Genomic DNA, 14,449 nt, shown 5'->3' with positions numbered 1-14,449 from the left:
ATCTCCTTTTCCCCATGTCTAATAGCTCACTGGAAGTTTGTTGAGCAGGGCCTCCTCTAGGCAGAATGTTCTACTCCACCGCTGACCCTAGGTGTTTAGAGGTGGTGATAAGGGTGACACAGGGATTATGATGATAATCCAAACAATGCCAGCACCACCACCACAGAGCTAATGTGAGATACTGACACCCTGAAGAAAGTCAGATGGCAGCACTGAATGAAGGCAGCCACCCCTATTTCCAGAGCCGATACTCAACCCAAATGCAGTGGTTCCATCAAACCAGTTGTTAAAATATTGAAATACCTCCATGTTGTTGTTGGGTGCCATCAAGTCTATTTTCAACTCACAGTGACCCCATGTGACAGAGCAGAACTGCCTCATAGGGTTTTCTTGGCTGTAATAATTAAAGAAGCAGATTGCCCCAGTCTTTCTCCTACAGAGCCACTGGGTGGGTTTGAACTGCCAACCTTTTGGTTAGCAGCCAAACATTTAACTGTCTGTGCCACCAGTGCTCCTACTGGTTGATAAATAACCATAGTCCCACTCTATCTTTATGGGTATTCCCCACTGCTGACCTCCAAGGCCACTTCCCGAGGTCTTCCCCACCCCCCACCCCCAGGGACTGCCCAGGATCCATCAAGCCAGAAAGTTAATTTCTATGGAGAAATCCCCTAAAATATGCCCAAATGTTAACAATATTTTATCTACAAATCATTTTTATTTTCTTCTTCATATTCTTCAAATTCTCTACTAGGACAACATACTGTTTTTAAAAAAAAAAAAGTTGTCTTAACGTGCTGTCATGGGTGGAATTGTTTCCCCCCAAAATATGTGTCATTGGTTAGGTGTTTGTCCTCCATTTTGTGATTTTCCTGTGTGTTATAAATCATAATCTCTGCCTATGGTTAAAGAGGATTAGGATGGGATGTAACATCCTTGCTCAGGTCACATCCCTGATCCAATGCAAAGGGCGTTTCCCTGGGGTGTGGCCTGTACCACCTTTTATCGCTCAAGAGATAAAAGGAAAGTATAGCAAGCAGAGAGTTGGGGACCTCAAACCATCAAGAGAGCAGCGCCGGGAGAAGAACGTGTCCTTTGGACCAGAGGTTCCTGCACTGAGATGCTCCCAGACCAAGGGAAAACTGATGACAAGGACCTTCCTCCAGAGCCAACAGAGAAAGCAAGCCTTCCCCTGGAGCCAGCACGCTGAATTCAGACTTCTAGCCTACTAGACTGTGAGAGAATAAACTTCTCTTGTTGAAGCCATCCACTTGTGGTATTTCTGTTATAGCAGCACTAGTGACTAAGGCAGGTGCCAATCAAACATTGAGAATGAAAACAACATAACATCTGGATAGAGCTAGAAACATACACTATGAAAGATGAAAGTTCGTCTTTGATACTTTCAGAGTCAAGGTCAGCATATGATCCAACGTCTACAAGAACCCTGCCCAAAAGATGACAGCTAGGTTTCAAGAAGTATGCATGATACTAACATTTATGAAAAAGGAATGTTTTTGAAACCTACAATCTCTCTAACATAATGATACTTTCCATGTGTGTTAGGCCTTGGTGCAGCAGTAGTTAAGAGCTCGGCTGCTAAGCAAAAAGTCAGCAGTTCAAATCCACCAGGGGCTCCTTGGAAAGCCTACGGAGCAGTTCTACTCTGTTCTGTAGGCTGGCTATGAGTTGGAATCAACTCGATGGCAATGGGTTTGTTTGGTTTTGTTTGTCAGTAGAGCCGAAAGAGTCACAGAAAGCCAACTTTTTTTTTTAATCATTACTAGGACCATAAACTCCATTTTTATTGACTATGTTAAAATAGACATAAAGAATCCAAGGTATAGAATTCTTATACATTATCATCAAATACAGGCTGTCCCCAACTTATATACTAGGCTTTATATACTAGGCTTGCTCCAAAAGTTCAAGTTAAGCTTTTGTTGCTGTTATTTGAGGTACAGTTTTTTAAAGGAGTAAAGATTTTCATGGTAATTAGGATCCTACAGGTCTAGAGAAGTCTGAGTCCATGACAGAGTTGAATTATAGTGTTAGGAAGCAGAGGCCATGCTGGGGAATGGGGAAGAGCAGAAAGAGAGAAGAAAGGCGACAGCTTCCTCCTTTCCAGGGCCCAGGCCAGTCTTGGACCTAATTTTGTAATGGCTCAAGTAAGTCTGTTTGGGATCCTTCTCCCCAGAGTCTAAAAACATAGTTCTCCTTTGCCTCACTCAGCCCTCAACTCCCCAGTTTGTAACCCCTCTCAGTCTCCCCAAAAACAAGTCACCGTGCAGTCAGCTCTGACTCATATGATCCCATGTATGTCAGAATAGAACTGCGTCCTCTAGGGTTTTCAATGGCTGATTTTTTTTTTACGGAGATCACCAGGCTTTTCTTACAAGGCACCCTGGGTGGACTCAAACCAACAATCTCTCAGTTAGCAGCCAAGCATGTTAACCATGTGCACCACCCAGGGACTCAATCTCCCTACCCAACCAAAACAAAACCCAATGCCGTCAAGTCGATTCCGACTCATAGCGACCCTATAGGACAGAGTAGAACTGCCCCACAGAGTTTCCAAGGAGCGCCTGGCGGATTCAAACTGCCAACCTTTTGGTTATCAGCAGTGGCACTTAACCACTATGCAACTAGGGTTTCCCAATCTCCCTAATCCCCCCAGAATTCCAAGATCAGAATTATCTATTTTCTTTCCTCTCTCCCATTCAAACACTAATTCTGAGTGCAGTTAAGTATTAGAGAAAGAGTATTTTCTGTAAAATCATAGTAAATGGCTGATAGTTCCTCAACCTACTTCAAGGTATTTATATGTTTAAACGTTTTAAGGCAAATTTCAAGCATTTGTTTTTTTTTTTTCTCCAAGGTTGCAGAAGTTTCAGCCCAGATATGAGAAGCCACTAGGGAGTAGGGGTCCTGGACCTGCCTGGGATGTCTAATGCCTCAGACCTTCCTGCTTTGCACAGCTTCTCCTTCTTCTACCCACAGGCTGTCTAAACCTACAAAGGTTTTTGTTGTTGTTGTTGTCATGGCTTTACAACACTATGGGCCTTGGTGGATGGGGGCAGAGTTGCATGGGGAGGCAGGCATGAGTGTACTTTAAAATCAGATATTGTCTGCGGTTTTATGTAATGCAATACCTTTAGGTCCCATTCACAGCACCAAATCCAATTTCCTGTAAAACTAATTTCAATGATCTGTGTTGTGGTCGTAAAAGACAGACAAAGGTCCTCTCAGCAAGTAGAAATATAGGCTACTTTCAGTTTGGGGAGTTTTTTCTTCTCCTGCTCACCCTATTATCCCAAACCCCAGTGCCGTCGAGTCGATTCCGACTCATAGCCACCCTATAGGACAGAGTAGAATTGCCCCACAGAGTTTCCCCTATTATAGAGGCATCAATAAACTGTGACCCTGTTTGGCCATCAAAAAGACAAAAATGGAAAGGTCAAGGTGAGGGATAACCCCAATTTGGAAATCTGCTCCACAACTGTTATACCTCCATCCCTGTGACCTGTGAAATTAAAAGCATTTGAGATCTTTGTCCCCATCCACCCACCCAAAAAATCCCCCTGAGGAGAGTTTAAATAAGTTGTTAGATACATTTATATGGTATATTCAGATGCATGCCACTATTTTTAAAACACTCCAATATTAAAATAAATGCAATACATCTAGATTTTAAGCTACAAAAGGCCAGGATGAAAAGTCACGGTAAATAAGTTCCTGAAATCATCAAATGAAAACATTATTTCCAATAAGAAACAAAGCAGAAACGTGGAAGCAACTGTCAGAAAACTAAAGCGTGCTGAAGCTGAAGAAGGGCCACAGCTGCACCAAGACCTATTTGCAGTTTGAGAAGACAGAAAGTGCAGTTAGAAAAGGCTTCTTGCACAAGCTGTAGATCGGGACTGATTAAAAAAAAAAAAAAAACCAGTTCAGGGTGCAGAGAGAGGTGCAGAGAGACAATGCTGATGAGATAAGTAGAGGAAGGGAATGAGCCTGTGATATATAGCAAACTAGGTCACTCCAACACATGAGCTGGCCCAGAGGGCATCTCAGGCTGAGTCTGTTGGTTAATGCTAGCACTATATGAACTAATCGCCCTCCTCCCGGAGCGAATGTTGAATGGCTAAATGCACCCTCCAAATCTGCAAATGGCCTCTGAGGAGCAATGTTCTCACACAGCAGGGACTAATGAAAGAGAACCTTCGGCACTGAGCACACAGTCAAGTGCCAGGCACTGTATTGAGTGGTTCACATCATCCTCATTTAAGCCTCCCCACAGCCCTTTGATTAGGTACTACTGTTGTCCCATTTTACAGATGAGGACATGAGGACCGGAATGGTAAAATAATTTGCCCAGAGCCATGAAGCTAGGGAGTAATGGACTCAAGGTTTGCACCCACGCCTGTGTGGCCTCAGAGCCTACACTCTTATCTACTCACTGTGCTATGAAGAACAACCAATAATTGTTCTCCCCTGGCTCAGTGAAGAATTGTTTATGGTTTCTTAAATCAATTTTTTTTGAAGGTTAAATATGCTCCATCCTGCATATTTACAAGAAGAGCTTCCAAAAATCAATTTTCAACAGATACTGACATGTTCTTCCCCACTGGTACTGGCCTTGAATACCCAAGTGTAGTCAACCACAGCTGCTGAAGGCAACTAGAGCTTGATGACAGTTACTGTTTATTCAGTCCCAATTATGTGCCAGGCACCCTATGTACGTCACTGAATCCTTACAACAGTCCTACGAGCCAGCAACTTCCACTCCCTCCTTAACTGACGCCAGAGTCACACAGCTGTGAATAGTTGTGCCGGAACAACCTTTCTATTAAGTCTCTATTGTCTTCTAAACAGGGCTTCAAACTGGTTCGTACCCTGATGAAAATTTGCATTTCTAACAAGTTCACTGCCAGAAAATTTGCTTTTCCACCCCAGATATACTGAATCAGAATCTACATTTTAACAAGGTGATTCTTATGTATAACTTCCTCTAAACTTATGAGAAATGCAAATTCTTAGCAGGGGTGCAAACTGGAACAAACCGGTTCAAAGCCCTGCTCTCAAAGGCCTACCTGCCCTCAGCAAATATGCCATCTTAATGGCTTGTCTTCAAGACTGATGTTAACCAAGGGTCACAACCCCTCCATCTCTGAGTCCTACTGAAATACTAGGAAAAACAGCACAAGGCACACAGCTGCTAGCTGAAGACATGGTATGAACTTGGTCTACCATGGAGTAAATTTGGACTATGACATCCAACTGGAATTTATCCTTTGTCTAACAGGAGCCTGACTAATCCACACACTGCATGATAAACATAAAAAAATTATGTGGATTGTAATGAAAACCAAGCCCAAGGAAAAAGTGATCTCCTGTGCCACAGAAAGTCAAAGGGACACAGGCAATATGAACTGAGGGCGAAGAACAGGTTGGTATCTGTCCCACAGTCCATGCGTCCTCCTGTTTTAGCTACATAAGCACTTAGTTGACCATCTTGAGTCAGAAAAAAAAGTTGGGTCAGTGGCTGGGTCACCAGGTTTCATGCTGGCCACCCGTAAGCAATTCCTTCATCAAGAAACGTGTCTCCTCCCTCTCCCCACCACCCCCACCCCAAAACAAAGAAAGAACCATGTCCCCGTAGGACTTTGGGCTCCTGGATGATTGCTCTGAAATCTGACACAGGGTAAAGGGTTGGGGGCAGGAGGTACTGGGGTCTGCCACCCTCTGGGTTTAAGTTGACCAATCCTATGCAATCTCCCACTGGACCAATGCCTAAGCCTTCCCAGAGGGCAGAGGAGGAGGAGAGATTGAGGGGATTTAAAGAGATTTATCCGTAGGAAAGGAAAGATTAAAGGATTTATAGAGACCCAGCCAAAGAAAAACCCAATGAGTTAACCCCTAAAATCTTCCCCCCAAGAGCACACAAATGTCCACCTGGCACCAGCCAAGCATAATTGTTGTTCATTAAGTCTCCATGTTTGAACTGGAATTTTGTACTTGAGACACAGTCCTTATTAGTCTCTCTGTAACATATTCTACTTAGAGTCCAACTGCCCAAATTCCTCTCTACTAATCAATAGGGACACTACAGTTTATCTTTTTTCATTAAAGAAAAACTTTTGGCTTTTCCTTTCCAAATATCCTATCAAAGAAAGGAGTAGTAAGCATTCTCATGTTTATTATTGTCTACTAAATGTTTGGGCTTTAAATTCCAAATCAAGTGAGAGAGTTATAGGTTATGAACCCACTTGCTAAAGTGACCTAGCTCTTCCTACTGCTAATGCTAAAGGCAAAAACAAAACAAAAAAACAATATTTTGACAGGAAGTAAAACATTTCTTCCCAGTGCTAACATTTCCAGATCATCACAATGACTGGAACTCAAAAGCCCTTTCCAGATGCAAGCTCTTGGAAGGTGCTTCACCTTAAAATGTAGAAGTCGTTCATGAGGGGTCACCAGAAGCCCAAAGGGCATGAGGTTGCCCTGTAAATTGTTACCAAGAACTTCCCAGAAGGACAGACAGATGGGCAATGACCAGACAGAGCAGGTGCTTAGAAAATACTTCAGACAGGCAGAACAAAACCACCAAATGTACTACTCTTCCGACCCCAAATCCTTGGATCTCACACCCCACATCCAATCCATCAGCAAATCCTACTGGCTCTACTCTTAAAATACATCCAGAATTCAACCACTTCTCACCACCCCCATAACTACCTCCCATGTGGAAACCACCATTACTTCTCACCTGGTTTGTTGCAATAGCCTCCTAACTGGCCTCCCGGCTTCTGCCCTGGAGCACTTACAGTGTATTCTCAACACATTAACCTCAGAAATCATGATAAAAGTAAGTCAGATCAAGTTAGTCCTTTGCTCAAAACCCTCCAATGTTCCCCATTTCTCTCAGAGCAAAAGCCCACTGTGACCCACAAGACCCTTCCACCTCCCCTCTACATTGTCCCCTTCCCCTCCCACTTCATCAGGCCCTTCTTACCACCTGATCACTTAGTTCCAGCCACATTAGCCTCCTTGAAGTCACTCTGTCTCAAAAACATAAGGCATATTCCTACCTCAGGACCTTTGCCCATACTGTTCCCTCTAGCTAGAACAACTTAGAAATCCTCAAGGCCCTTTCAGATTTTCATTCAATTATCAGCTTCTCAGCAAGGCCTTCCCTGGTTACCCACCCTAAAACTATGATCACCACCCCCAACAATCCCCTTTCCTTGCTTTTTCTCCCTAATGTGTATACATAAGGCATTGGTGGTTCAGTGGTAGACTTCTTGCCTTCCATGTGGGAGACCCAGGTTCAAATCCTGGCCAATGTAGTTCATGTGCTGCTACCGCCCACCTGTCAGTGATGGCTTGGGTGCTGCTGTGATGATGAAGGTTTCAGAAGAGCTTCCAGACTAAGACAGACTAAAAAGAAAGGCCTGGCAATCTACTTCCAAAAATCAGTCAGTGAAAACCCTGTGGATCACAATGGTCCAATCCTCAATGGCTCATGGGACGGCATACAACTGGGCAGCATTTCCTTCCATTGTGCAGGGGGTCACCATGAGTCAGGGGCTGCTAACAACAATAACAATGTGTATACTATGTAACATACTCTACATTTTAGTTATTTATCCTTTTTATATTCTGGCTCCCCCAATGGAATGTAAGCTCCATAAGAGTGGGCATTTTTTTCTGTGTGTTCACTGTTATATCCCTGGTACCTAGAATACAGCAGTTGTTCAATAAATTTGTTTATATGTATGAGAGGCAGAATTTGTATCATGTCTCTTTAAAAAAAAGAGGGCTGAAAAATCCATATTACATTTGAAAGTAATATGCTTTCAAATGCTTGTCACAGATTCTAAAATTCTGAGTAATCCCAGAAGACACTATTAAATCAGTAATTTCAAGTGTACAAGCAATTTCAAGTGACTTTACATTCTCCCCTAGTCCCTATGCCCATAAAAAAAAAGTTGTGTCTGTTTTCCAGCTGGGCTGTCAGATGAATCAATCATCCATATCCTCAACAGGTGTATTTATTGAGCAGTTTCAGAGTATGTAATGTAAGTATGATACTGGTACAAAAAGACAGTGCTTGCCCCATAGAAATTTGTATTTATACTATTCCTACAGCAGCACCCAGCAGGCACTCATTCAAAGGCACAACTAGGATATGGCAGGTCTGGCAGGTATTGCACTGGCCTAGGCCTGTGGCGGCGCCACTAAGCAGTTTCTATTAACCCAGAACAGCAGCCGCATAGCTATAGAAAATGGCGCCTACGGCAGGTACTGAAATTGCACCCCCGTCCAAACATATGACACCCCTCTCTTATATAACTTCACCATAATATCAGCCTAAAAGTACAAGTCAAGCTCGTTAATCTTTTAACACATCACAGTGCTTGAGGAAGGACTCTGGGCCATGCTGGGTTAATAGAAACCACTCAGTGGCACCATGCACCCAGGACCAGTGCAATACCTAGAAATGCCACTGCACTCCTTTGACAAAAAAGAGGACCCACCGCTATGGACATTAAGTGGGATCAGTCCTCCAGTCCTAAGCTATTAACTTTACTGCTAGCAGGGGCATAAAACTGTCCCTCCAAACAGAAATGAGTATGGGGACAGTGGTGGTTCAGTGATAGAATTCTCGCCTTCCATACAGGGGTTGGGGGGAAAGACCTTGGTTCGATTCCTGGTTAACAAGCCTCATGCGTAGCCACCACCCTTCTGTCACCGTAGGCTTGATTGTTGCTATGATGCCGAACAGATTTCAGTAGAGCTTCCAGAGTAAGACAGACTGGGACAAAAGACCTGGCAACCTACTTCCAAAAATCAGCCAGTGAAAACCCTACCGATCACAATGGTCCGTGATCTGCAACCAATCATGAGAATGGCACAGGAGCGGGCAGCATTTTGTTCCACTGTGCATGGAGTCGCCAAGAGCCAGGGGCCGACTCAACGGCAGCGAACAACAACAAACAGAAATGAGCTGCACCTAGCCACACAAGGAAAGCTCCTGGAAACCAATAAGATGTACCTTCCTTGCAAACGCGAGCCACAAACGTTCAGGGTTTTAAAGGTATTTAAAAATCATCTAGTTCCCTCATCGCCACCCCCACACACACCCCCAATCTTAGACATAAGGAGGCCAAGACACGGAGAGGATATAAAGTAGGCAATGGACTAACAGCTTACAGGACATACAACCCGTTAGTAACTGAGCCAGATCCCTGGAGCCTAGGCTCCAAATTCTCTACTATGCCTACCTAGCCCCTCACCTACAGGGAGTAATTACTTTACCTTAAAACATCCAGTTTATAAAGAAAACATGGATTCATACCCACAAGGACACCTTTTCTAGAACATGCCATTTCCCATACTCTAGGGATATGATATGTACTAGAAAGTCACTCTGTGCTGTGCCAAGGATTAAGACCTTCCCTATTCAGGTGCATTTCATAGCCTGGAAACTATCATAGTAACTTCCATGAGTTTAGGGTGCCTCCTAGATACCACATCAAAGCTTTCTTCCCATTCATATACTTCTCCAGGTACTATATTTTAACTACTTTGTTTCAGGAGTCATTGAAGGATTTCTACAGGAAAGATGGTGTCAACAGCCTCAGCAAACACAGCAGCAGAAATGTTTACCATTCCTAATTTGCTGTTAAAAAAAAAAATTTTTTTTTTTTTTAATTACACAACGTTTATTTGCTCTCCCTGTGTGCCAAGGATCTGAAAACATGCCATTGATTAATAAACAGTAATTAAGTCTTACCACCTAATTCAAAGATACGGTTAGATTCTGAGATTCCCTTTGAAAGGAGGCTTGGCTGCAGCCCACGGGTTAAAAGGTTTTTCCTGAGGCCTGACTCACAGGGCCATTAGGTAACCGTGTCTAAACCATGAATAATGGTCTTTTCACTGGCACTGCCCTTTCCTTCCTCAATCTCTTTTCCCATCTTCTGGGCCAGCCTTCACTCCCATTTGGCCCCCACACTCCACCAAGGTCCCTCGAACCACACAAGCTGAATGGCTCTACTCCTTAGCTCTGAACGCTTGAATGTTCCACTCTGCAAGGAAAGGCACCTGGATAAGGCAGCCAAATATCAGATTACAAAAGCTGGCAAAGGGACTACTCCTCAGGCCTTTAAAATGCTTTATTTTAAAAGCATCTTAACACTGTAAGCTGACAGTCTTGCTTCTAGCAGGGCTTTCCTGCCTGAGAATCTTCAAGACATATGATGAAGGTGTGACAAAATTAATGCAACTGCAGAGTACTCTGGAAATGAATTCCATTCGTAACTGGTGATGCCTTTGTCTCACACAAGGTTTCATTACAAACAAGAGAAGAGCCCAGACTCTAAATCCACACAGAATGGACCAGAAGTGACTTCCATATTTAGACTCAGGGCAAGGTCACTGGACTTGGAGCAGGGTGAAGCAGGCATCCCCTGAACTTGGGAGCACTTCTAGGAAGTTCAAGGAGACAAGGTGACGTTGATAATGCAAACCCACCAAAAACCCACTGCCATCGAGTCGATTCCGACTCATAGTGACCCTCTGAGACAGAGTAGAACTGCCCCGTAGAGCTTCCAAGGAGCACCTGGTGGACTGGAACTGCCGACCTCTTGATTAGCAGCCGTAGCACTTAACCACTACACCACCAGGCCATTTATATTTTGCTTTGAAAGCTTGACATATTTATATAACAGGCTGTCCCATAATTATGCTTTCTTTACATTCACATTAAAATTATCTTTCCAAATACTAAAGTTAAGTCAAACTATTATCAAACATTTGCTATTATATAATCTACCAAGTGGCTCAACTCCATTTGGATAAGAGCTGGCTGTGCCTAGCTTTGCCTATCAGCTCTGCCACTTAATAGCTAGCTAACCTTTGGCAAGTTACTTAATCTCTCTGTTGTTTTTGTTTTCTCACGTATAAATTGGGCATAATAGTAAATACCTGCCTCATAAGGTTATTATGAGCATTAAATGAGTTAATGAATGCAAGGCACTTAGAATAATGTCTGTCACTTGGTATTCATTTAATAATGTCAGGTAGGAAAACCATTACTATTATTACATCACTTAGTTAAAACACCTCGATCATTACATTGTTTGTGTTTTGCTCTTCTAGAGCCCTTCCCAACACTACGGGACCTCAATGGGAAGTCTCTTTTCTAAGAATTCTTTCCAAGGCAGAAGGCAGTGCTTTGGGACCCTAAGAGGGACCCACACACAAGGCTCACTGGGACCGTGGCCAGAGTCCAAGAGGCCGCTCTGCCGGCGCTCTCCAGTCTCCACACCAAAACGCAAATCCCCATTCTTCACAGACGTGGAACTACCCACATTCATCCCCCATCATCAACACTTGCTACAGCATGAGCCTCTCAGTGAAGCCACAGCTCACTGAGCTTCAGCAGCTTTGTCACTGCAGAGGTGCAGCTGCAGGACTCTCCTGTGGAGCAGGAGTCATTTAGGGGAGACTGCATCAGTCTGCCTGGAAGCTGTGAGCCAAGTGACCAGTGTCAGGGGCTTAGGTGGGGGTAGGCCAGGCAAAGGAATGCACTCTCACATGACGGGATTCCACGTTGCCCTGTCCCCTCATCCACGGCCACACAATCAGACCCTGGAAGACAAGCACAATTCTTTCTCAGAAACTTGAGCACCTAAGAGTCACAACCCCAAACTCGAACAAACCTCAGTGGTTATTTTCAAGTTTTTTTTTTTTTTTTTTTTTTACCAAAACTAACCCATTAACCTGCCGTGCTGAGAGACAGCACCAAATCCTTCTTTATTTTAACAAAGGTAGACACTCTATACCCACGGGTGCCCTACCCTGAAGCACAGTGACAGCAGCCAACAGCAGGGACACCCTATCCTAGTCCCCAGCACAGGTCCTTTCCCCAGATTCAGCAGGACAGCGAGGAACTCATATGCAGACTTCACAACTTCTCTGGTGGACCCACTGCAGATACTGGGGTGGGGCTGAGGGAAAAAGACTGAACAACTGCAATGGACCCTGAGTATGGAGCAAAAGACAGTCTGGGTTTTGAAAGTGTGGTTCTGCAAAAAAAAAAAAAAAGGGAGAGAGGGAAAAAGAAGAGCATCCAACATCACATTGATTTATCCCATGAAACACCCCTTCTTCTTCTTCCCAGCCTAATCAACACCTCAATGACCCCTTGCAAAATGTTGGGTTCATCTAACACATGTATGTGTGTGAATATATATATATACTGACAAAGACTGATCAACAACAAAAAACCATCATATAAGGTAAGAAAATAACTGAACTTCAGACTCATTTACCCCATTGCCATCCAGCTCCTTCCTACTCCTCTTTGCAACCTCATCATACAGAGTGGAAATGCCCTGCAGGGTCTCCAAGGAGTACCTAGTGGTTTTGAACTGCCCACTTTTTGGTTAGCAGCTACAGCTCTTAATCACTGCGCCACCACGGTTTCCCAGACTCATTTAGCAGTGCTGAATTCTCTTTCACTACCTATTCTGAGGCACTCCAAAACAAAACAAAACAAAATCAGGGCTTCAAACGGGTCCCTCTTGGTTCCAACCCCTGCTGAGAATTTGCATTTCTAACAAGTTCCCAGGAAGTTATACCTAAGAGTCACCTGAGGATCTTGTTAAAATGTAGGTTCTGATAGGGTATAACGAGGGTGGAAATGCAAATTCTCAGCAGGGAACTTGTTAGAAATGCAAATTATTAGCAGGGGCTCCCACTGAAATGAACCGGTTCAAAGCCCTGTTAGAAAACCCAACTCTGGGGCAGAAGCGGAAAAGCAGCTGAACTGCGCCAGCAGCACACGCTTCAAACGTTCATGCCATCGACTTCTGATTTCTGCTTTCTTGAGACGCAGCCATCTGCATCGGACTAAATACTGCCTGAAGAGAAACCGCCTGAACAGCTACACTCACAGACCCTCCCATAGCGAAACGCACCCCGTGAGTGCGGCTGAGCCTATGTGCACTGTGCATACGCTTAGGCAAGGATCTGCCCACATGTGACCTGAACAGAGAGAAATTCCTTCCTCCTGTAATTGCGTGGCCATCCAAAGTCTTGCCTACATCTCGTACGTGCAGATGTCAATTCTATATGAATACATGATGTAAGGACAGAAATGGAAATGACCAAAACCTGGTTTTCTCGTGACCATATCTCTCGTCGACAGTGCCCCCATACACACGATGAGTAAACACACACATTCAGTCAACAGAAATACCCACCATGCTCAGCCCACAGTCACGCGTGGGGAGAAATAAGTCGAGAAGGCGGCGGTGTCAGGGGAAGTGGGAAGTCGCCCGCCAGCGTGGGCCGTTCTCTGAAAGCCCAGCACTCTCCCCCCCGCCCAGAAGCAGTGCCCACTCGCGCCCCGAGGGAGCAGACCCAGGCGCTGGGCGCGCGGGGGGCTCCACAGAGCCGAGAACCGGACAATGAGGACGCGACGACTAGCCTGGTTCCTGCCACGGCGCCGGCGGTGGCAGCATGAGCCGCCTGTGCACCCGCTGCCGCTGTCACCTCCACCCTCCTCTCCCCAGTCCCCACTTACGTTCCGAGGGTCTCCTTGAACTCGAAAATTTTCTTGATGTCTTCAGCTTGCTTTTTCCAGGAGGAGCTGCTCTCGCCGTTCTCCCGGGCCATGGCAGACGAGTGCGGCGTGTGCGGAGCGCGGCGAGGTGGAGGGGCCAGGGGACGCCGGGGCCGGAGATGGGGGCGCTGAAGAGGAGGCGCCCGGTGACAGGAGCGCAGGGGGCGACGGTCCGGGGCACAAAGGTGGGGCGAGCAGAGGCGAGCAGGTTCGGGAAGGATGGGGCGGGCGGCGCGGGGATGCTCCGCGAAGGAGCCAGCGGCAGACTTTGTGCTGCGGCAGAGCTTCCTCTTCAGCAGTTTCCTCTTTCACTCTCTCGCCGCCGCGGTCCCTCCCTGGCTCTTATTTCTGCTCGTCTCTGGCACAGACTTCCTGCTGCCGCCGCCGCCGCCGCCGCTGCCCCTGCTGCTGCCGGCTCAGCCGCCGCCGCTTGAAGGACTCCTTTGCCGCCTGCTGCAAACCTCACTTTCTGCTACTTTTTTTCCTCCCTTCTCCTCCCTCCCCGCCCGCCCGCTCGCTCCCTCCTCCCCCTCCTCTCCCCTCGGGTTCCCGCCCTCCCCTTGCGCCCCGGCTGCCTCCCCGCCTCCCGCGCGTTGCCGCCTTCGGGGATGTCCTGCTCCTCGGGAGCACCGTGCCCCGAGCGCGGAGGGCACCGGCTGTCGGCGGCCCAGCGAGGCTCCCCGGCCGCCGCGCGCGGACCCCGCGTCAACCCCAGAACCCGGGAGAGGGCAGGTGCGGGGGACCCAAGCAGGTGCAGAGCGCCGGAGCGCACACGGGAGCCTCCTAGCCCCTTGGGGTGCTTTATTAATTCTGCAA

The 14,449-nt window shown here is 46.0% G+C and overlaps 1 protein-coding gene across 3 annotated transcripts in view; it reads right to left on the bottom strand.

The window, feature by feature from the left end:
* The window catches only part of CAMK1D (calcium/calmodulin dependent protein kinase ID), a 491,464-nt gene extending 477,379 nt beyond the window's left edge, over nucleotides 1–14,085 (bottom strand). The window contains exon 1 of one of the 3 annotated variants that reach the window (XM_010590728.3): nucleotides 13,595–14,085. In XM_010590728.3, the coding sequence (XP_010589030.1) occupies nucleotides 13,595–13,686 (92 nt within the window). In that variant the 5' untranslated portion in view covers nucleotides 13,687–14,085. The remainder of the gene's footprint in view (nucleotides 1–13,594) is intronic. The other 2 variants (XM_023548911.2, XM_003410734.4) reach the window with 2 other exon arrangements.
* Between the last annotated feature and the right edge of the window lie 364 nt (nucleotides 14,086–14,449).

This window comes from Loxodonta africana, chromosome 4, assembly GCF_030014295.1.
Source record: "Loxodonta africana isolate mLoxAfr1 chromosome 4, mLoxAfr1.hap2, whole genome shotgun sequence".
In the NCBI taxonomy this organism is placed as follows: Eukaryota; Metazoa; Chordata; class Mammalia; order Proboscidea; family Elephantidae; genus Loxodonta; species Loxodonta africana.
Note: the sequence above shows the minus strand (reverse complement) of the source record. Positions and strands in the feature narration are given on the sequence as shown.